This window comes from Vanellus vanellus (assembly GCF_965231255.1).
Source record: "Vanellus vanellus genome assembly, chromosome: 5".
Lineage (NCBI taxonomy): Eukaryota > Metazoa > Chordata > Aves > Charadriiformes > Charadriidae > Vanellus > Vanellus vanellus.
The window spans coordinates 52,289,905-52,316,291 of record NC_138910.1 but is presented as its reverse complement, the minus strand read 5'-3'; the positions used below and the strand labels follow the sequence as shown (position 1 = coordinate 52,316,291).

Below are 26,387 nucleotides of genomic sequence, written 5' to 3'. Positions count from 1 at the left end.
CCAGGAAAGCCCTCGACGCCGACGAGAGGAGCGGTAGCTGAGGCTGATCTGATCGGGGAGAGAGGCTGGGCAGTCCTAGCTCGGATTTAAATTGGTATGCATTGCCCTAACCGGGAGGAATTGGCTTGCTTTATTTGCAGGAACGTAATTTGCAACTGTGGAGGACAGCAAGTCTGAGCTTATTCTTCGTTAACTGGCAAACTGCTCCGTTTGTATTTCTGTGATAATGTACCTGGAGAATATTGCATATTGAATAAGGGGCTTGTTCGTGGAGCCAGATAAAGCTATAAACATTTTGTGGTTTAACTTAAATTGTGCCAAAATTTTTTAGTGATTGTTGGATGCAGGGCGCCAATCTGACAATCTCAGTCTTCCAAAAATGATTTTAGTCTTCCTAAATTTAAGTTTTTCTATTTTAAATGCTACTTGTGTTTATTTTAAGAGTTGCTCAGTCTCATTCTGTCATTGCTTTTCCTAGTTTTACTGGTTTCTCATTTCTCACTCCATTTCTGGATGGGAAGAAGTCTGTGAATATCAATATGGAGGCAGAACACCCTTCTGTTCTTTTAATACATGACAAAAAGTTAGGCTTACTGCTTGAAATAATGATTGAATTAAATTGATTCCTAATTGAATAGTCCTTAAAAATGAAATTGGGATGAGCGATGCCCTTGTAAAAAGGGTTAATCTACATTAGACTTAGAAGTTAGTGGTTGAATATGGAAGGCCTGTGCAGTTTGCAACTGTTATTCCTCTCAGAAAATGAATATTTGGAGTGGAAGCGTAGTGAGCATCAGGCAGCATCATTAATCTTTGCAGGTCTAGTGCCATTATTAACTGTGTACCCCAGAGGTAAGAGGGATGCTATCTTCAATTTCCAGACACAAGTTTTATCTTATATCAAATTCTGGCTCAGCAGTGTAGCTGTTGAGCAGTGCTGTGCTGTTTATTAGGTGCCTGCCTGCCTTAAATCTTTAGTAAATGTATGAGGGAGAGATATCTCCTGGCTCTGAGCAAGGAGTGAGAGTGAGCACCCTGTTACTTGAGATACACTTCCCCCCCCTTTGGTAGAACAATTGTAAGGATTCAGGGAGGCAGAGAGTTTACTGACTTTATGATGTGTGTGTTCCATTTGCCTAAAGAATCATTATGGAGCTGTGATGAAATTACTTTTAATGATGATTATATTTTCTTCTGCTTTATTCTTTGCAATCCAGACATTGTTAATCTAGGCTGTGAATTTTATAGCTGGATAAGAGCTTGAAGGCATATTAGTACCTGGATCTGGTCAGTTCTGTTGTCCTAGAGCCAGACTGAAGAGAGAAAAGAAGGTTCTCTTGCTTCAGAATATCACCTTTTTTTTTTTTTTTTTTGGATCAGATCTTGAAGCATAGGGTGAAGGCTTCTCTTCACGGTGCATGGACGGAAAGCCAATGCGCAGGTAAGATATGAAAAACAATTGTCCTCTTATCCAAATATGATAAATCATGTGAGTTGGTTTCATAAGTGCCTAGACCATAATTTTTTTTTTTTAAGGTCTGGCTAGGAGAACTAGAATATAAAGCATCATCTTTAGTCCTCACTTAAATGTATTTAGTTTTCAGTATTTACAAGACCAGATGTCTTTTAAATTAATATACTGTTACGAAGACAAGTTACATAATTCCCCACACCCCTCCCTGCTTCCCCCATTTACTATCATATTTAAATCCAATATTTAATTACCTAGGTATACAAATTGTGTGAAATAAACTTCCTGGGAATAATTTAAACTTGATTTCTAAGGGGCATTATTTTTCCCTTAACTAAAGGAGTTTAGTCCCTTTGATGGAGTGAGGTCTTGGGTGAAAAGGAGATTTCCTTTTCTAATTACAGATGCCAGCTGCCTCAGCTCTAATGAGCTGAAGATGCAGCTGAAGTTTAATTCAGGGGAGTTCTTGCTGTGGTTATGTCAGAAACATTATCTGTTAGAGAGAGAAAAAATTGTCAGAGTAAATCAGCACAATGACGGGTTGCAAACAGGATTGTCTGCTAGTTCTAGTTGCTTTTCACTATCCAATGGCAATCCCATGGCAAAACTTAACAACAGATACATTTCTGTATGTGATACAGGCTGTGTGGAAGCAAAGTTTCCTGAAGTTCTACACCTCTAAATGAAGTAAAGAGAACTCATGAAAATTGCTTATTCTGTCTGCACTCTTTAGGATGTTGAATGTAGGGAAATTTCAATTATGGATAATTCTGTAAAGTCATGTAAGAGAAGGCAAGGCATTTTAACCATAGATAAATATGTAGAGCATTTCTAGCTACAGCATTTGCAGAAACCATTAACCTGGGTTTTGTCTTGTGGAAGGAGGTAAGAAATAAATAGTCATTTAAACCCTTGAAGAGTGACACTATATTGTTTAATTAAATGAACCCCTCAAGCGCAACAACAAAAGACTGTGCCGTGACTTCAGTTAAGCTAATGAGTAAACCTTGGGACATGATATGGGCATTACTGGGGCTATGTATTGTTCAATATTTTTGCCAAGATAAGAAATGTGGTTTAGACAATGAGGAGCTGTATGTGGCTTTTACAGTGAGTGCCTTTTTCCTCTAAGACAGATTAGGTAGCAGATGTGCTCTATTCCATCTTAGTCTTCCACAAGGGAGACTGTTTAAATCTTAACCAATGTAAAACCACAGCTTTTCAGGTTCTTATGTTGTACTCCATTTATCAAAAAGATTTTGCAAAATGACGTAAAATTGGTGACTAGCTTGGCTTCTGTTCTTGTTTTCTCTCTCCTGTGTTCCTAATGGAAAAAATTGAGAGTCTAAATTTATTTTTGTTTGCTGTTTTCTGCATGTCACATTGAGGCAGAGAATTAAAGTGCTGAAGTTCGTATGTCTTTTGTGGGTTTGTGGCCTTGGACTTGCTGTCGTAGAAGTTCTGTCTGCCACTCAGACTAGGTAGTTTTAGCGGTGAACAACAGCACTGGGCTGAAGAAGTAGGTGTCTTCTATTATGGTGCTGATCCTGGCACTTCAGCCTTTATTTTTAAGTTTATTTGGATAATGAATGCAGACAAGACCTTTCAGTACCTTTTGTTTTCCGACCCTCTTTGGCAAGCCAGGGTAGAGCATGGATAACGCATTTGATGTACTTACGTGGTTTTACTTTTGAACTAACCTTTCAGGTGACCTCTGTGCCTCGATGTATTGTGTTGCTGCAGTCTAGCCTGACAAGCACAGCTCTATCGTGAGCTGTGGACTTCAGTTCTTGAATATGATTGCATGTTTTAAGGGCCTCTGTGTGGATTGCTAAAATTTCTGTTTGTTATTCTACTGCGTGTCTTAGCAGAAAATGATAAAAGGTTCCTGATTGGATTTCAGGCTCTCAGATCTTCCTATGAAGTCCAGCTAAGCAGATGGCAGAGTACTTCCTTTTATCCTTTTACTTAGGACTCTGCAGCCATTTAATACCACATGCGAGGATCCTGTAAGATACTTTGAAAAGAGGGGAGTGAGACTTGGTCAGTACTGTATTAGTAAACATGGTGAGTTGGTATCAAATGTGTAGAGAATTCAGAGGATGGGAAGTACAATTTGAACAGGAAAAGCATTGCAGCTATTCTTGTCGAGATTGTAGTAGAGAAAATGCATTGATGTTCAGACAGAATTTATCTTGCATTAGAAATTGTGATAGTTGAGGCAGGCTATTCTTTCTTGCTGTTAGGCAGCAGCAAGAGAACGTTGTTTTGCTGAAGGTAAAAGCAAGGCAGAGGGGACCTCTCCAGTGAAGGGCATAGTCCCACAGTATGTGAGCAAGGAGGGAAGAGCAGATCTGATGATCAGGGTCAGCTAAGAGTCTGGTGCTTATCAGGCAAGTCTGTAGTGATGAAGGAAGGGCTGAAGTGAAGCCAGTGCAGCAGATCAGTATCAGCAGGGTACATGATCAGCTACAGGTGTGTCTCTACCATAGCTCATGCCAGGCACGAGGCCTTGGGCAGCTCCCAAGCAAAGAGGGGAGGCCCTCCTGGCTCTTTCTCACCTAGCTTTTTCCTGGCAACCTGATCCCAGGTTACGGCAGTGTTGTATAAGAGCCAGCTTGAGCACAGGCAGTCAGACCCCGCTGAGGGGAAGAGGCTGCAGGTCCTGATTGTGTGCTTGGAGCCCTCGCGTGCGCTCAGGATGTTAACCAATTGCTTGGACATGGCTCTTGCTCAAGACAAACTGTCTTAGAAAGGTAAGGTTTTGGAAGACTCCAGTAATGACCTCATCTTTCTGCGTATGGACATCCTCATTCTTGGTGAAACTGAGTTTTCTGGGTTTGGTCTGTGAAAGTGAAACTAAACAATGTAAACAGGAACATATACACCAGATCCTTGCTGTTCTCCTTTTGAGTAATATAAAATAATATTGCAGTCAGGTTTATCTGTTTGTTTTCATGACCTCAACCTCATTGAGCACGAATACCTAAACCTTGCTGTCTAGGTAAGAAAAGGAGTCAGTGGCATTTTTACTAATAATTAGACTTTTAGCTAACTAATTCCTGGGATATTGATTGCTACAGTTCAACATTTCCATTTACTGAGTCGCCAGTGTTGCGGTGGTCACATCTGTTGCTGCAGGCTTCAGCTTTGGCTGGGCCAAATCAAAGATTTATGTTCTAGCAGTTCTGTAATGAATATAGGGAATATTTTCTATGTGTATGCATTAAATTCAAAGCGAGATGTTGACAAAAATCACTACCGGTTTGGTTTGTTTTCTTCATTTGCTACTAAAATCCATTGCTACTGAAATCCCCTAAAGCAATATATGATTTTGGATTTCAGTTGATGTTTTCAGCCTGAGAGTTGTTCTGTTTCATAGGACTTAGGTCAGCCTGTTGTTTTCTGCTGAACTGTATTAAAGCTTGCTTGTAATCTCATGCTAAAGCATACATTGTCTTAAACAAAAAATGGAGGCTACTCTGACTTGGAAGTTAAGGAGCTCTATGACCGTATTGGACAGTATTTTTCTTAGATAGGTATTATTAGATATTTTTTTTAACTTTGGAAGAAGCTGCTATAAGCTCTAAGGATGGATGTCTCATAAATGCTTGTGTTAATGAATAAAGTTTAGGGAACTGGCATAGCTGAATAAAATGGAGGCGAAGCAGCCTATTTATTTAGCTGACTTCGTGTTGCAGACTGCCTGTGTTCCCATTTGTACTTTTCAGCAATGAGCTACAAAACCTGATCCTTTGTCAGCCCTTTCTTAATCCCGTTGTATTTGCTGATTTCCCCAGCCCTGCACTTTGGTGGAAGCTAATCCTAGAATATCTGCATAGCTGAGTGTGAATCTTTTATCCTTGCATACACATTTTCTCTCCGATCCTCAGCCCTTCTTAATCACCCTGAGTATTCAGGAGCAGCTCTTAGCTTTGCGTGTGTGGAGGGAGGCAGCTAGCCTGCCATGTGAGAATCAAGTGCTGCCTTCTGTCTTTCACACCTCTAAGCTACTGACTCATCATTTCATTCTCTATGCATACATATGCATAATACACACATAATGCAGTTAAATTATTACCCTGGTGGAGACACATGCCATCAGACGGTGTCCTTTTAATTCACACTAGTGTGCCTAGCAGCAACCCACAGTGCTTAACATCAAGCATCTGGTTTGATCCAGTATGGAAATTCCCAAGCCATTGATCACTAGCTTCTGCATTACCCAGAGATAAGTTGTGGATGAATCAGGAGTGCTAATTTGATTATTACTCTTTTTTCCATCCATTCAGTTTTCTTTAATCGTTAACCAACACTTTCTCTCCTGGAGGAAGGAGGCTGGATGCAGTGCAGGCACCCAGATGGACGCTGGTGGGAACAATGCAGGACTGCCTCCAGTTTTTGCTAACCAGACTCATTTTCTGTTAGTTAATTTAAAGATGTATTCAGCAGAATCTCATTTGGGCAGAAAAATCCTGTTCTGTCCTGGCTACAAAGGACTAGGACAACTGGCTAAATCTGGCCAACTAATCACATGGTGTTAGATAGTCCACCCGATTTCTCTGTGTCAGCAAAGAGTCTTGGGTGGTGGGATTGACAAGGTACCTTGTGGTGGTTTAGCCTTGATCTAATCCTTTTATGTTAGAACCTGTGGCAGTCCAAAAAGCTCTTTGAGATCTGCTTTAGGGCTGTTTTTAGTGGGAGTCGTCTTTGAGGAAAGCCTACAGGTGTAACGAAGGGGTTCTGCTTTCCAAAAGGAGGTCCTGTTGTGGACATAGACTGTGTCTTGTGATCTGTAGTTAGGTGAAATGGGTTTTTATTTGACGAATGCTTGTTTTGTGTTTAGATGTTTTGACTGACGGCCTGGTCAAGACAAACTGTCCAAAATTATTACAGTAGCATGTGTCTTAATAGGGCTCTTATTTTTTTCTTTTTTCTCCCAGGGGTTGGTTTGACATAGCTTGAAACCCCTGATACACAATAAAATCCATTTGGCTTGCTTAGCAAGAACTAGACTCTGCAGGGGGATTTTTGTCACCACCTTTCTCCATCTCTTGGTGGAGGGATTAAATTACTTACCTTCTGGCCTCAGCTGCTAAGGACTACGAAAGTAAGCCAATTAGCTAAATTAATCTTTAGCCAAGGTTTCTTGGGGTTTTTGTAGGGGTACCGTTAAACTTAGTTTGCGTGTGCTGCTGTGAGGAGAGTTTAGCTGCATTGTTTGTGAGGAACTTGTCAGAGCTTTGAAAATGGTTGTCAAACCGCACAAGGTGAAATTGGGTTGTGAGGGACGAGAGTGGGTGGTGGAGAGTGAGAGGCAGTATAACAGCAGAAGGATTTGTCAGAGGTGTCAGAAAAGGAGAATGGTGATGGATATAAAAAAGATGGAGTAAGGATTAAAAAAACCAAGGCATTTAAGGTGCAGAGGCTGAACAGGAGCAAGCAGCAAAACCCAGAGGGGAGACCCAGCTGGATCTGTGTAACTAAGATATGAGGAAGAGGTAATGGTCTGAAACATCTGAATATGATGATCAAGGAGAGGGTGTGGGGGGAATGGGAAAACAGGCTAAGATGCAAGTGAATAATTCGAACTGCTGCAAAGAGACTGGTTTTCCTGTGGTTAGAAAGTGTTTGACATAATAATGAGAGGAAAAGATGTGAGTTATTTTTTTAATTCTTTCCTTTAAGCATGCTGCAAAATACATTGAGCAATGGCAAAGCGACATTAGATTTCTTTTTAACTCTTAGTATGAAGGAAGTGAAGTAGTGACAGCTCACAAATGCCAGTATACCAGAGAAGCTGGTAATGGATAAGATGTATTGTGTTCTCCAGTATGTCTCTGACAGCCAGTGCACTCACTGGATAATTCATAACCATCAGTATTCTGATATTTTGCTCAGTATGCTTTAATTTCTCTTAAGTGATGGTTTTCCTTTGAAGTAGGAAGAGGCAATAGTTTCCTATATTTTGTTTATTTTCATCGTAATTGATATATCACTAGTGCTGATGCATCTTTTTAAATAATTGTGTGTACGATATGTGGAAGAAATTCACATATGCTTGAAACATGCAAAATGGCATCTCAGTTACGTGTGCACTGATGTGGTTATTTAGTCTGGTTGCTGAAAATAGACTTGGGTTTAATTCTTCTTGTTTAGCCCTGATTTCAGTCATAACGTGATATTGAAGCCTGGGGTGTAGGCAGACATCTCTACAAAGTGAGGTATGAGATGTGTCATCTTGGTTCATCCCTGCAGAACTGCAGAAGGGCTCAGGGCAATAATGCATTCTGATTCTCTTGAGTTAGTAGCATACAGGGTGCAAAGCGTCATCTCTCAGTGTTGTTGTGCTGCCATGCAGAGGGGTATTGCACTTAAGCCATAGCAGAGCTAACATCTGCTCAGGGATGTGAGGGATAAAGGAAAGGCACCTGAACTTTTTTACAAAAGGACATCAGATAGCTAGAATGGCGCACGTGGAGCTGGGAAGATAGTATTTTTTTCCTGTTCTGTGCCAGAAACTTGGTTTATATATTCTCAAGTGGTTCCTCATCTCTAAGGTTACAATCTTGACTTTATTTTCTTCCTTTTTTGGTAGGCCAATAGTCATGGATGCTTTGACTGTTTTGACTTTTTCCTGGTTGGTCTGATAATTCTGATTGCCTTCTGCAGTTTTTCGTCTGCCATTCTTGGGAAAGATTAACCTTTTGAAACATGTCAGGGAAGGTGGATTGAGTCAGAAGCCTCCATAATTCAAAAATATCTGAAGAGGTGATGGTTAAATAGTTATTCTGTGAACCTGAAAGTTACTCGTGGTAGGCTGCAGGCCATTTTAAGTTACTGAAGTCTGTGTGACAGTTTAGGTATTCAGATATCACAGTGATGAGCGACCCTATACAAAAAACGTTGGTAGAAGAACGGAGAAGTTTGGTTAAATCATGCAGCTGGAATTCTTTGCAGTGGAAATCCATCTCCAGCTCTGTCAAAGAAAACTCAGGTAACAATGGGCAAGTCAGCCAATCTTCTCTGCTTTGAGTCACTCTCTATGAAATGAGGATAATACTTCTTTACCACACAAGGCTATTATGAGGTTCAGTTAATAAATATGTGTAATTGGATATTACAGTGGTGTGTCATAGAAAGTGTATAAAAATAGGTATAAATATAAGCCTGTTGCAAGCTGGCATTTGTTTACTTCTAGTTACGCTTTGGTTTGAGACAGATTCCTCTTTCACGTGATTGTGTGCTTGTTTCCACGTCCCAGCATGGAGCTATGGGCACTGCTGGTTTTGTGCTTGTAATTGTTGCGAGCCCTAGAGCTTTGGCTGACGGTGGCAGAACAGTTGATGATGGCCCTGTCTTATGGCTTCCTTTGCTGCAGGTGTACCAGTACCCGACCAGGAGAGACCGGAATGGACGTGACTAGCCGTTGCACACTCGGAGATCCTAACAAGCTGCCAGAAGGGGTGCCGCAGCCTGCTCGCATGCCCTACATCTCTGACAAGCACCCTCGACAAACTTTGGAAGTCATCAATCTTCTCCGGAAGCACCGGGAATTGTGCGATGTGGTGCTAGTAGTCGGTGCTAAGAAGATCTACGCCCACAGGGTGATTCTGTCAGCCTGCAGCCCTTACTTCCGAGCCATGTTCACTGGGGAGCTGGCAGAGAGTCGGCAGACGGAAGTTGTGATCAGAGACATCGATGAAAGGGCCATGGAACTGCTGATTGACTTTGCGTACACCTCTCAGATCACTGTGGAAGAAGGAAATGTCCAGACCTTGTTGCCAGCTGCTTGCCTTCTCCAGCTGGCCGAGATCCAGGAGGCCTGCTGCGAGTTCCTTAAGAGACAGTTGGACCCTTCCAATTGCCTGGGCATCCGAGCTTTTGCTGACACTCACTCGTGCCGTGAACTGCTGAGGATTGCTGACAAGTTCACACAGCATAACTTCCAGGAGGTAAGAAGCTAGTGTGCTGGAATCATGGTGCAATATGTGTGAATAGGTCCTGTGAGAGCTGTGGCAACTCTCATTTTGTACTTCTTTCCTAATATTTCCTCTACATCTGCTGTGTGTCCTAATAGTGATGGGTCCCAGACATTAGTTGGGAAAGAGAGAGTGAAGAGGTACTTGTGATACGGTGTTGCACTGGTGGTTTGTATATCATCTATAGCATTTATTTTCTTAGATTTGTGTGGCGAGTGCTATGTGGAAGGCAGGATTGCAGACGTAGTTGAGTTTGGTGCTATATCTGTCATGGCTGTACAGTGGCGTGACATTCCACTCTCCTTTCACAAATGTTCTGGATTCTACATGATTGGAGGGGAGACAGATGTTAAAGTAAGGACAACACATCAATAGAACCAAAAAACTTGATGTTGAGTTTAGGGATTGGAAAAGTGGGGGTGTGTGGGAGCATATAGCTGCCTCACTGAAGTCATCAACTCTCTTGCTGTAGCAGAACTATAGTTTTGCATGTATTATTCAGCAGAACTTGTTTGAAAGTAATTCACATGTGTAATTTTGTAGCTGACCTTTATAAACTCAAGTCTCTCTTCCTTTGTTAATTCTGCCTAGATAATTTGCGGGGGGGGGGGAGGGGGGGGAAATTGCCAGCAAATGGTTCAGGAAAGGATCAGCCTAATAATAAAGGATTTGGTGAGTAGTAATCTGAGAAGAGTGGATCTTTACTTAGCTATTACACCTAGATGCAGAAAGGAGCTCAACGCTTCTAAGTGGCATCTTTCCTGAGCGCTGGTTGGAAGGGCAAGAATTTGCACGTGTTCTGGAAACAGCTACTCTCTAGGAGTGTGCTCAAAATGAAGGTCTGTTCCCCTGCTAGAGGGATTCATCTCTTGCCTTTTACAGAAACAGCATTCTTCCATCCCTTGGAACAGGTAACCTGTTGCAGAGAAATCTCCTCTTTCCACCTGCTTCACAGGTAGATCCTTTCCAAAGTGGATAACTCCAGTATCAACTCCTGATGATAATTCAGCTTCCCCAGAGAAGTGGTAGTATCTAAGTACTGTGATTGCAGCTTGCCAACCTTTTTTTTCCCTGCAGGAAATAGTTTGGAATTGTATTAATTTCAGTTAGGTAATACTTAAGAAACTTATGAGCAGAAGCAAGCACAACTGAACTTGACTGTTAGACACATTGAAGACAATCCTTGGTATCTAAATGTAGACACATGACATCAGTTTACTCTAAAAGTTGCAATTAAATACCTCTTTCCTAACCATAAAGACTAGAAAAAGAACTTGCTGTTTAAGATGAGAGCTTGTTTTTTGTAGAACTTGGTGATTTCCCAAAAGCCCTACATTTTAGCTGGTCATTTCGTGTGCTCTGTGATTGCTCTGCACTTCTTTTCTTCTGCATTTTTTTTGGGAGCAGGATGGTAACCAGATGGTCGTTTATTTTCAGTGCTTGGTCGTTTTAGTGGTTAGATCTATGCTCTTCTTGTTATTACATGAGTAGGGCATGCTTACAAGCCTCTAAATAACTTTTTAACAGCATAACAATTTTGTTTTAAAATATTTTAGTATTAATACTGGCAGCTGGCTGTTAAGAGCTGCCTGCTATGGGGTTCTTTTCTTTTGCAGTCCCTTGAAGACAGCCTCCTGTCTTCCTGATCCCTGTTAAAACATAAAGGCAGAAGTTTTGGACTCGAAAACACTCTCTTCCTTGAAGATGATGCAAATTATAATTGACTTAACTGAATCATGACATCTGGAACAATTGCTTAAATTAGAGCACTATTTCTTTGACCTGGGCAGGTTTTTGTGTCCCTTTCAGTGCCCTGGGAGTTTTGCAGCTCTTCATCCTGAATGTTCGCTTTTGCTTCCACTGTTTCTCTGCGGACAATCTTAATGGTACTGTTTGTTGGGATTGTGTTCTGTTCTGCTGTTACTTTCCATCTGGAGAGTGGATTGGTAGTCCCTGATGGAAGCCAGTGACTTGGCTACTTAATTATCTTCCATTGTGGAGGTTAAGAACTGATAAAAAAATTGCCTTTCTCTGCAGAGGCTGTATCATCATCGTTTCTTCAAGCTGGCTAAAAGAAACCTGAGATGGGAATTTCCTGAATGGCAATGTAAAATATTAAGCACTAGGCATCAGGCCAACCCATGCAGTTACTTGAATGCAGTCTGAATTGCTTCATGTCTTCTGCTGTGCTAACCTTTAGTTCTATTAATTTTTATGTGTATTGCTGCATTACATCATTAACTTCTTGGTAAAATGTTTTTCCAAGTTTTCCATTCCTCTCAATCTAATTTGTTGCCTAAAACCCCTAGTGAATCTTGTGCGTGTAATGTGAAATGGTTCTATTAACAACTCTGCTGTACAAGAACAAACAGCTTTCCTATTTTTTTGTTTGGTCTCTGACATCTGTGTGAAGGGAAAAAATATACTTAAGGATGAACAACTTGTACTTTGTATCAACAGACAAAAAATGCACTCCATATTGTATACTCTGACATTTATTCTGTCTTTTTGTAAAAGCGGTAATACACATGAATGCTGTAGAGGAAATGAAGCCTATCCAATTCCTGTTAGTAAGCAAGTCAGTCAAACAGACCATTAATATTAGTCGGGTAATTATTAGTGTCCTGATAGTTAAGACAAAATAAGCCAAAGCATTTAAAATAATTATTTGTTTTACTGTGTAAACTAACAAGTTGCATAGTAGCAATAACTTGGTTTGCAGAAGTGCTTCCAGTAATTTGAGTTTTGTGAGGCCATTGATGCAACTGAATTTTTTGAGAGTGGAAGGGAGAGTCTGGATGACCGTCCTTAACTCATAAATTTCCAGACCCTCTGTTTTCAGAGTCTGAAGCTGCACTTACAAACTGTTGGGGGAAAGTTTAGACATAAAATAATCTACGTAGAAGGGAGGGAGACTGTGGAAAAATGCTGGTAAAAATCTTTGATGACCAACGCACTTCTTTTCATAAGGCCTAAAAAGCGTGTGGGCTAACTTTGCTGTGGCTCTTACTGCCCCTGAAAGCCCACAGGATCCTAGACCAAAGTCTGATAACTGATCTCACTCTTTGTTTTGTTCCTTTTAACTATATTTGCTGTTGTCAGTACTTGGCAATTTTTGTATATTCATTCAGTGCTCTTAATTAATTTCTTTAGGTAGTTAAAAGGACTGCACAGCTGGCTGTTGTTGAGATGATAGTGCCAAAGAATATATTTTTCTTTCATTTATGCTGAAATCATAAAATAAGTCTTGGAATCCTAATGCGGTTGCAAATGATAAGGACAAGCCAATATTCCGTTATTTTCTGTCAGTGAACCTTTCAGATTACAGGCTACAGATTGGGAGTGCCTGTAGGGAAGCTGAGCTGGCAGTTATCAGTCAAACAATTTCTGCAGTTCTCTGTATTATTTCTTGCATCCTTCCCATTTACCTGGTATTAGTGCAGAAGACGTGGTTGTGCGTGAGCTGTGTAACCTCTGAAGGCAGTCACAGGCTTATTCTCATGTGCTGTGTGGTGTGAGCGGTTCTCCAGTGGCAGCTAAAGCCTCCTGAGAAACTCGGTCGCTATCTTGGGTACTGAAGGAATTAACATGTTTGCAGATTGTCGGTGGCTTGAATTTCACAAGAGATCAGTCCTTAAGGCCTTAGGAGGCTCTGATTCTCTCTTAAGTGCATCTGGACTTGTGCGTACTCTATGTATATGTTTAGAGCAAAGAGGCAGGATCAAATGAGTCTATCTCCCTCTCCTGAAATATTTTCTGTTCTGCCACAAATTGGCATTTAGGAAGACTTTCCATGTTCTCTACAATGCCTCTGGTAACTGGTTTCTGAGATTATTATTTTTGTGGTCTGTTTTGGATTTCTTGTGAATAGAGACTCTCTATTCTGATAGTGCTTTTTGATCATGTATGTATTACCTATGTAACATGTTTATTTCTGCTTTATATATTAGACCAGTCAAACAAGGAGACTGATTTAAAAGAAGGGCTTTGTTTTGCCTAAATTTTGAAACTGATCAGTGTGTTCTGTGGTTTAACCATTTGAAAGCGTCCTACAAAAAAAGCTTTGTATAAAATGCCCTTTAAATTGTATTCCCATCTAAGGTGTCTGTGTTGTGTTGTTAGGGCCTGCGTTCTGCTCTATGCAGCAAACCCTTCACATGCATTGATGTGAAAACATTGATGGGTATTTGGAACTTTGCTGGATCAGTCTATTAGACTCTAATTCAAGTGGACTGTATCCCCTTTAGAGTTGCACTGAAGTGCTGGAGTGAATGGCTGTGTTGCTTTGGCCACTGTCCTTACTTTCTTTTTTTTCCTTTCCACTTAACCAGGTAATGGAGAGTGAGGAGTTCATGCTGCTCCCTGCCAATCAGCTCATAGACATTATATCAAGTGATGAGTTAAATGTTCGCAGTGAAGAGCAGGTGTTCAATGCTGTGATGGCCTGGGTGAAATACAGCATTCAGGAGAGAAGACCCCAGCTGCCACAGGTAATCTTGAACATGGTAACATTTGGGATTGCTTTATCCAGGGGAAGAGTGATAAGGGCTGATATGGTGGTGCTACAGCAGTGTCTTGAGTTCCGAATGCATGCAAAGCCACAGTAATTTTCTTTGACTTCGACCCGTGTTAGGTGGCTTGCACTTTCCTTCATCTAGGCTGGAAGGTGCAGTGGCTAGAGCCTTCAATAGGGGCTTTGTTGAATTGTTTCCAGGTAGGACTTGCCAAACTAGATCATTCCAGTAGTCTTTCCAGACAAACCTGCCTGCACTGCTTTGAGTGTTGTATAAAAAAAGATAGTGGATAAGAGCAAGCTTGTCTTCATTTGTGGTGAATCTTTAAGCTCTGCTGTTTGATTTATGCCTCAGCCCTCATGATCTTATACTGGAGCTTGTCAGAATGGTTTTGTTGAAATATGATGCTTCATCTAAGCTGAGCTATTTCCCAGAGAAGCACCCATTCTGACAAAGCTGTCAGCTGGAAAGCCTCTGAAGTCTCAGGCTTTCTGATCAAAAGAGGTGAGAGTCTGCCTGCCTTAGTGTTTCTGCTTTGGAAATAGACATTAAATGCAACTTTATTGAGTGGAAAGCTTTTGAAAATTGGTTTGTTTTTTTTTTTTTTTTTTTTTTTTAAAAAGAACAACAAAAAACGCACCTGTTGTTCTCAAGGTAGCTCTTAATGCTCTTATAACTGTGTGCTTTTTTAGGCCCCTCTGTCTATACCTGCTTATGCCTCAAAATTCTAAGCTGTTGTGAAAGGTGTGTTACTTGTTATTGTTCAGTTACTGCACAATACCAGTCACATTTAGAGAGCTAAATGGTTGATAAAACTTCTAACTAAACTAGTGTTTCAGGCAGATGTATTGACATCTGTAATTTTGTTTTCAATTGTGACCTTGTCAGCTCTTAAGAGATCCAGTGGATTGCTCCTTTTCAAAGACTGATTTTTCTGCTGGATGTCTAAATTGATATACTGAAAAGGCAAAGGTGCCATAAGATGAGCTGTATTCAACTCAAATGTCAGTGTTTGGATGTGTAAATGACCATGCATATTTGCCAGAGGAATTATTAACTCTTTATCAAAACTTGTTAGCCACTATTGTTTTCCATTTGGCTTCTTACATCTTTGTGGGTATATATGTTCTGTTTTGTGTTTTAGGTCCTGCAGCATGTCCGTCTACCGCTACTGAGTCCCAAGTTTCTTGTGGGTACGGTGGGCTCTGATCCGCTTATTAAGAGCGATGAGGAATGCCGGTAAATCTTCTCACTGATTTACAGAATTGGATTTCGTTGTATTTGGGTGCCTTACCACTTATCAGTGGTAAATGGGTGATACCTCACAATTTCCTTTTGAAATAGGGAGGAGAAGATATGCAAGAAAAAGTGTTTCTTATTTGCTTAATAGTCAACAGCGTGCCCTAGAAGTGTTTTTCTTCTTTGAAGTTTTCAGTGAAATAGTAAATTTTGAGTGCACAGTTTGACTGTTGGTAAAATACCCTTCAGTGTATTGTTTTCCATGTCATGTTTTTTGTTTCTCTTATCATAACCTTTCATTACAGCTTTACCACTTGCATGGCATTCATGACCTCATTAGGACTTAACGTACTTTTTCTATGTAAAAAGTCTGCACTTTGATAACTGAATTAGACTCTGGGATTAGAGTCTGCTATTTCCCACGATGCTAGTGCATAAGGAAACTGTCATTTCCTCCTCTTATGGTATGAGTCTCACCTTTCGAGTTCTGTATCATTTGTAAAGCACGCAATTTTTCTTGTGCTTAATGTAAAAAAGTTTAGAGGCTAGGCTAAACTGTTCTCTTCCTGCATAAGCATTCATAGTGGGGGAATGCCACATTTGTAGAGGGAAGGAGGACTTTTTTTTCTTTATTTTTGTTTTATTCAAGGGTTTGGAATATTAGAATTAGTCCAGGTGGCAAGTCATGAATGGATGGACAGTGTGAGCTGGCCAGAGCTGATGGAGAAAATATTCATCAGAAGGGGTACTATCTCCATCTATTGGTGATGTGTGTATATTATGTATTTGTGTGCTTTTCGACTCTGTTTTGTTCCTAGGCAAAACAACTGACTGTTAAGTTTTAGCTTGAGGCAGTCTGGGGTTGTTTGTTTTTTTTTTTTTTGCGTAATAAGCCTGACAGATCTTGTCACAGTGGTTTTTTTTTTTGTTTTTTTAATCAGTCTTTATAGCAAGCAATATCTATTATTAACTCTGGCCAAATTTTGATAGTGGTTTGCTGCTGTCACTGTGTAAATGACTTGTAAACAGCTGATGAGTATTTAGGTGACAGTGTACATTTTAACGAGAGCTATTCATGCACTTGATTTGTGAATACCTGAAGTGCATGACTAGTGCTGGCTGCTCTTGCCATAGGTTTTGATTCATACTTTCTCCTGAGACTGGTATCAGATGAACTTTTGGCATTAGTATTTTCCTGTTTTGCACAGGGATCTAGTGGATGAAGCTAAAAATTATCTGCTGTTGCCCCAAGAGCGGCCACTGATGCAAGGACCAAGAACTAGACCGCGCAAACCCATCCGCTGTGGAGAAGTGCTCTTTGCAGGTATGTACTCCTTCTGCTGGCTTAGGTCGGGAGACTCAAGTCTGGGTTTTCTGGTGATAGTGCTTCTGTAAGGCTAGTCTTTACAATATGTTTCTGAAGTGACCTCTGCATTAATATTTGGAGATTTGAGTTAACTTATACTTTCTTACTTGTGTGATTTCTTTGGTGCTATGAGTGCCACAGTACTTCCAAACTTACGCTAATCCTCTGATTAAGACGTTCTGTCTTCTAATAATCCTCAGAATGAGTAACTTGGAGATGGGGCTACTGGCTTGAGGCTGACAAAGTCCGGAAGGATTATTTGTACCATGCACACATACAATATGTGAGCTCAGTGCATTATTATGATGCTATTTCTTGTGTTTGGTTCCTACAGTGGGGGGCTGGTGTAGCGGGGATGCAATTTCCAGTGTTGAGCGCTATGACCCTCAAACCAATGAGTGGCGGATGGTGGCTTCCATGAGCAAAAGACGCTGTGGTGTTGGAGTCAGTGTTCTGGATGATCTCCTCTATGCTGTGGGAGGCCATGATGGTTCCTCTTATCTTAACAGTGTAGAAAGGTAGGTCTCCATAAGGCCATTGTGCAAGATGTTAACTCTGAATGTTTAAACCTGGGTGCAGCCTCTTAAAAATTATTTCATTTTGCCAGCTGTGTTCTTGTTCTGCTGAAACCCTGACATTTATATTACGTGTTGTCTACATTTCCTCGGCTCTTGCATACCCCTTCAATATTGTGTTGGTTTACTGCTGAACTAGGACTTCACGCATAACAGCTTGTGTCATGTTATCCCCAGCTCAATGAGACAAGATGTAGCCTTTGGTATAAGGCAGGCGTATGTAAGAGATGGGTCTGGGTATAATTGATGGGAGAAGTGATGATCCTGGTTAACCTTCATTGTGATTGCTGGTTTGTTTTTAGCATTGTTGAGGAAGGTGAGGTTACAGTAAGTACTTCTTAGATGTTGAGGGAAAGATCCTGGAATTTAATTGTGGAGTGGTAATTAGAGAATTAAGGAACCTTGCAAACACTTACACAGAAGAAGGAAAATAGGTCAGTTTTAGATCTGTGAAAGACATAAGTCAGACAAGTTTTGTCAAGCTTCCTGTTTCTGGAAGCTGCATGTGGCAACCCCCATGCCGAAAAGCCACGTGACTCAAGCACTCCTAGTACTCTAAATCTTGGCCCTGTAACAAATCCAATGAGCTACACAAATATCTTCTTTCTCCTTAAGCCTCCCCTTCTTCCCATGTATCTCCTTGCATACTCCCAACTTCTCAAATCATGACCCTAGCCTCGCATTTCCCATGTCCTGTAATTTTCTGCTATGCACCGTATTTTCTTGTCTCTGGATTCCCAAGTCCATCTGCTTTGTTCATCTTTTATCTCGAAGTGCAGGTCCCAGTGCTGGCTGAGTTCTTGTGTGAACTGCAGGGAACATACAGCAGAGTAACTCTGGCTGCTGCTCTTTGCACAGGTGCAAGTTACCACATGTCAGCCAGTCCCTGGTAACCTGCTGTCTTACCAACATGAACCTTTGATCTTCAGTTTGAATCATCTCAATCTACAGTTTGAAGATCCCTGGAATAACATGTATTGGATGCATTATATCACTTCAGGGGTTTTATCCAACTTACAAATAGCTGTCTTGCAGTTTAAGCTCAAGATAGACAAGTTTCACTGCATTAGTAGCTCCCAAGCATGGGAGAGTCTGAAGCATACCTAGACAAGTAACTTGTGCTGTTTGGTGTGTTTTTCTAGGTATGATCCGAAGACAAATCAGTGGAGCAGTGATGTGGCCCCCACCAGCACCTGCAGGACCAGTGTTGGCGTAGCAGTTCTTGGGGGCTACCTCTATGCTGTGGGTGGCCAGGATGGTGTCTCTTGTCTCAACATTGTGGAAAGGTACTTCTTAATTGGAAGAAGAAAAAAAAAAAAAAGTGGGGCACAGGGAGAAGAGGGTCTCTAGAAGGTGCAGTTGATGCAGATGAGCTGGAGAGGAGGTAAGTACTATACAAATCTTGTGGGGATTTTTGTTTTGAGAGAATAAGGTCAGTCTTCCTGCCCCTTTGTGAAGATGTCAACACTTCACTAAGCTTTGGTGTTTGTTCTTTTGCCAGGTATGATCCCAAAGAAAATAAATGGACTCGAGTGGCTTCCATGAGCACCAGGCGCCTGGGAGTTGCAGTGGCTGTCTTAGGGGGGTTCCTCTATGCTGTGGGAGGCTCTGATGGGACTTCTCCTCTCAATACTGGTATGCCTTTTGCTGTCCGTTATTGCAGTCAGCACTTGTCATCGTCCTGTTTGTCCTTCGTGTCCCCAGATTACTGTTGAATATCTTAGTGATCAGTTAGTGGTGTTTTTTCTTCTTTAAATATGGTTTTTGCCAGACAGTAGTTCACTCTCTGGGCTTGTGAGCCTATTACCTGGTTGTGTGTCTTTTTTTTTTTTTTCCTTTCTTGATGCTGCATTTGGCAGTATGTCCTGAATACAGTACTTTGATCATTTGCATAACAGTTGCAAGCGCATCTTTTTTTCCTGCAGTAGCCCTTTTCTGCTGTAGGAAGGAAAGCGCAAAGAGTAAAACTACTGCAAGATGATAATGCAGGTCAGTTTGTAGCATTGCCAGCTCGCTCTTGAGTTAAGATACTGAATGTAATTGACTCTGTAGGGCTGGAGACAGGAGAGATAATAGCAAACGTTCTATAAAAGAAAAGCATTAGAGTGAGAGATAACAAACTGGTTCATCATATTTTTGGTGTGTGAAAATTGTAGCCTGAGCAATACTTTGGATGGAGGTTCAAAAGTGGTAACCCCCACTGCCTGCCAGCGCTGTTGTCCAAAGAAGTGTCATTTCCTCTGCAGTGGAACGGTACAATCCCCAGGAGAACCGCTGGCACACAATTGCACCCATGGGGACGAGGAGGAAGCACCTGGGCTGTGCAGTATACCAAGACATGATATATGCTGTAGGCGGCAGAGATGATACGACAGAGCTCAGTAGTGCTGAGAGATACAACCCACGAACCAACCAGTGGTCTCCTGTTGTGGCCATGACATCCCGGCGAAGTGGAGTGAGTTTGGCTTGGTTTGCTTGTCTATACTATACATAATCACATGGTGAGAGCACAGGGTAGAAGTGTGATCTTGTGAGGTTTTTCTCTTGCTTCCTCTGTACCTTCACCTCTCTTCTATGAGGGTAAAGCTTTGCAAAAATTCAAAGCTCTTCAGCAAGACTAGACATTGAAGTGGTGGTTGTGTCATGCCATAGAGAGCTGTGCAACATGCCTGAGGGTGGGGAAACAGAGTCATTTGATGGTCTTCTTTAATAGTTTTGGTTCCTTATATGGAGTCAGCTACTTAGGGCTGGAACAGAGAAATTCTTTAGGTTTTTACTTGGTGAAGTAGCCATACTTGGTATGAGATACTACTAGAGAACACTATCAAAATGAGTACCTGAGTCTCATCCTGCAGTCCACTTTGGATGAATTGGGAGGTGAACATACCTATTTGCCCAAAAGAAAGAGCTGGAAAACTGGGCGAGTATGCGTTTAGATACAAACATCTAGCCAAGTCTTTTTGTTGCCTTGAGATGTGTGTGGGAACAGGCTTTCTGGGCTTTCACTTGGTACATCGCCTCTCTTCACCAAATCGTGAATATGGGGAGTGACAGCATGTTCTCATCAGCTGCTAATCTTCCTGCTTTCTGTAGACACGCAAACAAAAGATTAATGTAGTGTTTTAAGTAGTCATCGTGTTTGGGCAGATGCAAATGTTATGAATATTTATCATTGGATACTGGATTATATAGTAAAGAGTGGATTAATTTTTTCTGTACGTTAGTATTTCAGTGTCTGGTGAGGCAAGTATGAATCATAATTTGAGCAGCTACTGGTTTTGGAGACAGAATATATATTTTTTTCCATCCTTAAAGCATATAGTACACTGTCCAACACACTCATTTTTAGTTACTGATTAGGTGTTGACTTTTCATGAACTTCTATAGAAACTGCTAAACAGATGCATCTGTATCTGCAGCCCTCCTGAGTTCTTTCTAACTTCCTCAAAGCCAAAAATAAGGACCGCTTGACATTGTGTTCTTGTCATGTTTTCTGTTATGCCATGAGATGTTTTTCACTGGAATTGATCTTCCTAAACCACAGAACTGTTTGAGATTTCACTGATTTTGTGCTTCAGCAGAAAGACAAAATAGAAAGGCTCTGGAGGCCAAGGTGCTTAGAGATGGTCCAAGCTCTAGGCTGAGAGGAATAGGCTAGAGACTTACATATGGTTCTCCTAGTTTAAGCAAGTGTTCCAGGCTATAGGCTGATAGACATTCTGGTGTGTGTGTGTGATACTTTGTCAAGAATTTCAGTCCAAGACATAGCAGGTTTTGTCTGATAAAGGCTTAGGTTCTCATGTATCTATTATCATGCAAGCAGTTCTAGTTCTTGTAGCAGGTAATAAGGGGAACCTTCTGCTTTTTCTTTGATAGTTTCTATTTTGAGATAAATATTTAACTTTTAATGTCTTGTTATTTTTTGTGTCCTTTTTTCCCCAGAAAAACCTCTGTTGCAGACTGCCTTTCACCAAACATGGTTATTAAATCCTTTTTTTAATATTTTCATTTTAATCTTTCTTTTCAGGACCTGTCTCTTCAGAACATCCCAGCTTATAGCTACTGTCTGTGGTGGTTGTTTTGCAGGTTGGCCTTGCAGTGGTGAATGGACAGCTGATGGCTGTGGGTGGTTTTGATGGCACAACGTACTTGAAGACCATTGAGGTGTTTGATCCAGATGCTAACACGTGGAGGTAACTGTTAAATTTGTGAAGCAATCAAATAGTGATCTCCAGCTGTAGATGCTGCCACCCAGCTGGAGCTGTTCCAGCCAAATTAGAAATGTGATGTACACCCTAGTGAAGAGTTCATGTGTGGTGGCCACACATAACGTTCCCATTGTGGCTTGTTGGCTTTCATGAAAGTAAGGGAATCACATTTTGAAAAATATCCCAATGTGCCATTTACCTACAGCATCCCCATCTCTGTGACTATGGCAGCTGAGAAATGTTTTCTTGCAGATTTCTGCTCGAATTACAGCCATTGACTTGATTTTAAGTAAAATGCAAGTTTTCCATAGTTTTCCCATCTGAGCATCCCAACAGATTTAATCAACGCAATGAATAAAATCTCATTGCATCTTTTGCAGGTAGAAAAATGGTGTATAGATAGGTTATTGAGACCCAGAGAAAATAAATGATTTACCATGCTTGTTGGGTAGCAAGCAAAAGGTCATACCAAAACCTGGTTTGTTTTTAAGTGCTACTTTTGAACATAACAAAATGGAGCACACTGAGAGAGATATGCTCCTTCTGTTTATTTTGGGCTGAGTCTTTTCTGCTTCCCAATAAAACTAAGATTGCCCTTAGCAGAAGGAGCTCACAGTCATGATGTAGAATTCGACCTACTCATGATTTGCTTTCAAGCTGAGGCTCTGATTTCCAAATCCTTTTTGAGGAGCTCAAACAGAACACTTCAAACATATGATGTTCTTCCCCTTTAAATTTGCAAGACCTCAATTAGAAGAATTACATCTTGATTTACAAGGTGAGAGAAATAATGTGAAACTGCTGATCAAAACTGTACTGAGCAGAAAGGCTATTTTTCCTATTTTGTGTCTAGTCTTAACTACACTTGAAAGTGATTGCTTGTGTCTTTATTCCCAAATTTAATTAGTATTAAATTTCAAGCTCCTATCTGTATTCTTGCTGCTTTAGTAATCTGGCAGAGGTGGGGAATGGGAAGAAGTTAATGTCCTTATTCCTTCCAGCCTAGTAATACTAGTAGATTAACCCTTTCCCTATGAGAGAAGCTGTCATCAGAAGCAGTGGAGGAACTTTCCCTTGTTTGTTGTGTTATGGACAGTGCCTTTTGAACTACTGAGAGAACCAGTTGAGTAGAGTAATACGTACTTCATATTCTTTAGCTTCATGGTTTCAGCTACTTTCAGTAACAGTAACAAGATGTCTAGAGTTAGGAGTTGCTGCCTAGACTAGCATTCACAGAAGTTTAGGAGGTTATTCAAGGTATTAGCTTGTGGTTTTTTTCTCCCACTGCGTTCAGTACAGCTGATCAACATCTATGGCCTTCTCTTTCTTTTGTTCGCTGAACTTCTTGCTCTATGGAGGATATTTTTTATTTGTGTAGCCTGACCGAGAAATGCTTCTGATGCAATTTGGGTTTAACAAATTGCATTGGTGGGAGTTGTTTGAAGAACTTGCTTCTCCTGTTTCTGCCAGCAGACTTCAGTGGCACAGAGGGGAATATGCAGCTGAAGTGAGTAGGATGCTGGAGTCTATAGGGATCAGATTTCCATATGAAATGCAGGCACCATTTCAGTAACATATTTTGGAGAAACAGATGGTGCTTGGGGTGTGTTACATCTTTGTTATATCAGCTGAATTTAGGGTATTTGAAATATAAAAGAAATTAGTTGAATTGTAAGTAGCAAACCTATGCTTGCTTTTGTGTTACCCAAAATGTAGCCCAAGGTCAGCTGCAGCCTGCAAAGTTCTTTTCTATCTTGCACATTACCAGACAGGGAGAAAGCAAGTGATCACTTGACTAACAGAAAACTGTGGTGTCAAAATGAGAGAAACAGTTTCTAGTTTGAGAGAGAAAGGCATGAGCAAATACAGCTGTTTACCTTGGAAGTATATAAAATGACTGCTACCCAACTTACTTGTCACGCTCTGCTTTAACCAGAAGTTAAGAATGGTGTGATTGTGCTTGCAAGGGCTGGTTCAGTCTTCGTCATGGTAGCTCCATTGAAGGACCTGAACCAGTGTGACCACTGAAACCTTGTCTTTGCAGGTTGTATGGTGGGATGAACTACCGGCGGCTGGGAGGAGGAGTAGGTGTTATCAAAATGACACACTGTGAATCCCATATATGGTAAGCATCAAGAGGGAGGGAGACCCCTTGGTTCTCATTCCTAGAAAAACTGAAGAGACTTGTTGACACTGGACCTCTTTGCAGCTCTAGTATGCACAGTCTAGATCCAATGTAACTCTTTGTCAGTGACTCTTTCTATGGAATTATAAAAATGACTTCTGTGAGAGTGTGCCCAATGGGAGACCACGTTGTCAGACTCCAGGGAACCACTGGACAAAAGTATAAGTGTTGCTTATGTCCGTATTTTTTCTAAATAGTCTACATTTTTGAATAAACCAAACTGTAAAAGTTATTGTAGCGTAAACAATGCTGATGTAGAGACCATGTGCTATACCGGGAGTCTGGCAAGGAGGAGGGTTTCCTGCTTCCCCTCCTGCTATGAGCAGTGGATGTGGCAGCTGTGTGGTGGGTGAAAGAGGAAAGTGATACAGAAAACATTGCTTTTGCCTTATTTACAGAGAGCTTCAAAAAAGTACTTGACCTGCAAGGTGCCACCTTTGCACAGAAGCTTTTCTGTGCACAGAGTATATTTATTTTTTCATTTAATTTGTATCATGTATTTTCTTTGTATCGCTCACAGCGATAATTCCAGCTTTTTATATACATATATATGTGTGCATACATATATATATATTTTAAATATGTATGTATATGTGTGTGTGCGATTTGAGTTTTGACAAGCTGGTGGTTGGCAGGGCTATGTCCTGCCAGCTATTGTGGTTCCAACCCTTGTGGTATGTTTTAGGGTCTCTTAGAGTACAGGAGAGCTATGAGGATGGGTGCCCTGAATATCTTTTCAGTCTTGCTGGAGGCAAGAAGTAGAACTGGAACTCTCATCTATCGACTGAATCAGTGAAGTGCCCAAAAAGGGTGAGAGTGAAAAGGATTTCAAATGATGCCTTTTTACTGTACAGTGTATGGTACAAAAGTTCAGCTTTTGTCTCTCCTGTCCCCTGTATGTCACCCTAGAAATGAGAAGTTGTTGCTTACTTATAAAAATCTTTTTCTCACGTTGCCTGCTAGATATCAGTTCTTGTCTGAAGCTGGGATGCAGGTATCATCTGTTAATTCTGACTAGCCTAGATCAACACTCACTTCTCAGGTTCTTGCTGGAATGGCAGACCCGCAGTCAGCTCCTGCTGAAAAAAGCTCAGACCAGCATTATCTTAGCTGCCCTCCTGCCTCTTGTCTGTGTCTTTAGAATTCCTGTTGTGAAACATTGACTGTGATGAGATGGTATCCTCCATTTTAGTGATTTTTATGTACTTTGCCTGTGTTTGTTTAAAACAGGGAAAGGTATAAGGCTCATTAAAAAGCTTGGAGGGGAGGGACTATTTGCTGGCACTGTGAGCAACTGTCATGTTTTGGTGACTGTGGAGGCACCCAGGGGTGGGGGGAGAGGAAGGAGGAACTTTAGACTCAAAGGTTCCGATATGTTTGTACTGTAACTTCTATCTGTTATGAAAGAATGGCCTTTTGCACCTAATATAAGTTTGGACCTTACTAAATCTGACTTTAAAAGAGGACTGTAAATTCTTACGATGAAAAAGGCAGTGCTGACATCTTAAGTTCTTTAACTTCATAGTTTGATTCATGTAACTCACACTTTAATGTGCTTGAATATAGTAAAAATTACACTACAGTAATAAATGGGTCATTAAAACTTTTTTAAAAGCCCCTTTTCCCCTAAAGGTCGGTATTCTTGTGTTTACATATGAAGATCATTTGCACCTTTACAAGGAAAACAAGTATTCTGTAAACAAATGTTTACATGTATCATTTATGCTTTTTTCTAGCATGAGTAACTTGTATAAATAGTGCTATCTTAATAAATTTCTTTTATGCTGTTCTTTGTTTGTTCCTTTGGGTGAAAGCAGTGGACTATGCTTTTTTATAGTTTGTGTGCTGATTGAATTCTTCAGGATACCAGTCCCAGTAAAATTGGTTTAAAACTGTGCTGTTTGGTGTTATCCTCAACTGCGTAGAAGCACATCATTCAGACCCAGCTTTTTCTGGAAGAAAGTATCTAAATCTAGTTCTGTTCACTTAACTGTAGTTATCAATGAGGGAAATACCCCAATTTGCAGATAAGCATTTAAAAAAAACCCAACTAGCTCTTCATTCCAATAGTGCCTTACAGCTAGGCTGCAGTAGATACCACACACACATAGCAATGTGTCACTCTTGAAAGGTGAGTATGGCTGTAGTTCATACACATACTCCACTGGAGCTTCGTATGCTATTAGTCTGTATTCTTAAGGCAAGGAAATGGTTAAAAGAGGCAATATGGAATTTAGTTTTTTAGAGATTTATGCAAATTTGTTGGAAAGAGCTGAGCATTAGATTCAAAACTGAGACACCCATGGTTGGAACAGGCCTGTTTTCAAATCAAATAATGTCAGACCTCCTACTTCTGCTTTACCCAGTGTTCCTCTGAATCAAGATAGCAAACTTTATCTAAGATGTTTCATAAAAGGAAGCTAAAGCACCAGAAGTGATAGTTTAAATAGCTGCTGTGCTGCCAAGGCCTTCAGAAGATTGCTTAGTTGCTTCTATCAGGGTAAGAGTTATCACTGCAACCTTTATAAGCAAAAATAATCCATCTTCAACTCATAAACAAAAACTAAAAACAAGTCCATGTTTCTTTGGCTAATTCTGGAAATAGATTATTAAAAGTAGATTAGGAACTAGGGATGTAATTATGTCATGTTGGGCAGTTACACGTTTGCACAGCTGGTTCACCTCTGTTGCTGGGGAAAAGAAAGGTTTTAGTGACAGCTGACAACTAAATCCTAAAATTACATGGTTGAGCAAAGAAGGGAAAACTTGTATCCCTGTTTAGGGGGAAGATGCTGCACAAGTGTGAAGCTATTACAAGTGAATTGTATAGGAAACTACACTTTAAAT

At 40.7% G+C, this 26,387-nt stretch overlaps 1 protein-coding gene across 1 annotated transcript; it reads left to right on the top strand.

Moving 5' to 3' along the window:
- The first annotated feature begins 25 nt into the window (after positions 1–25).
- KLHL20 (kelch like family member 20) lies at positions 26–25,329 on the top strand. Its single transcript, XM_082484515.1, has 13 exons — positions 26–94; positions 1,381–1,441; positions 8,853–9,426; positions 13,785–13,943; positions 15,112–15,206; positions 16,415–16,530; positions 16,907–17,090; positions 18,290–18,433; positions 18,649–18,782; positions 19,394–19,602; positions 21,234–21,340; positions 23,400–23,480; positions 24,226–25,329. The coding sequence occupies exons 2-13, from the start codon at positions 1,419–1,421 to the stop codon at positions 24,233–24,235; spliced, it is 1,836 nt and encodes a 611-aa protein (XP_082340641.1). The 5' UTR covers positions 26–94; positions 1,381–1,418; the 3' UTR covers positions 24,236–25,329.
- Positions 25,330–26,387: the final 1,058 nt, after the last annotated feature.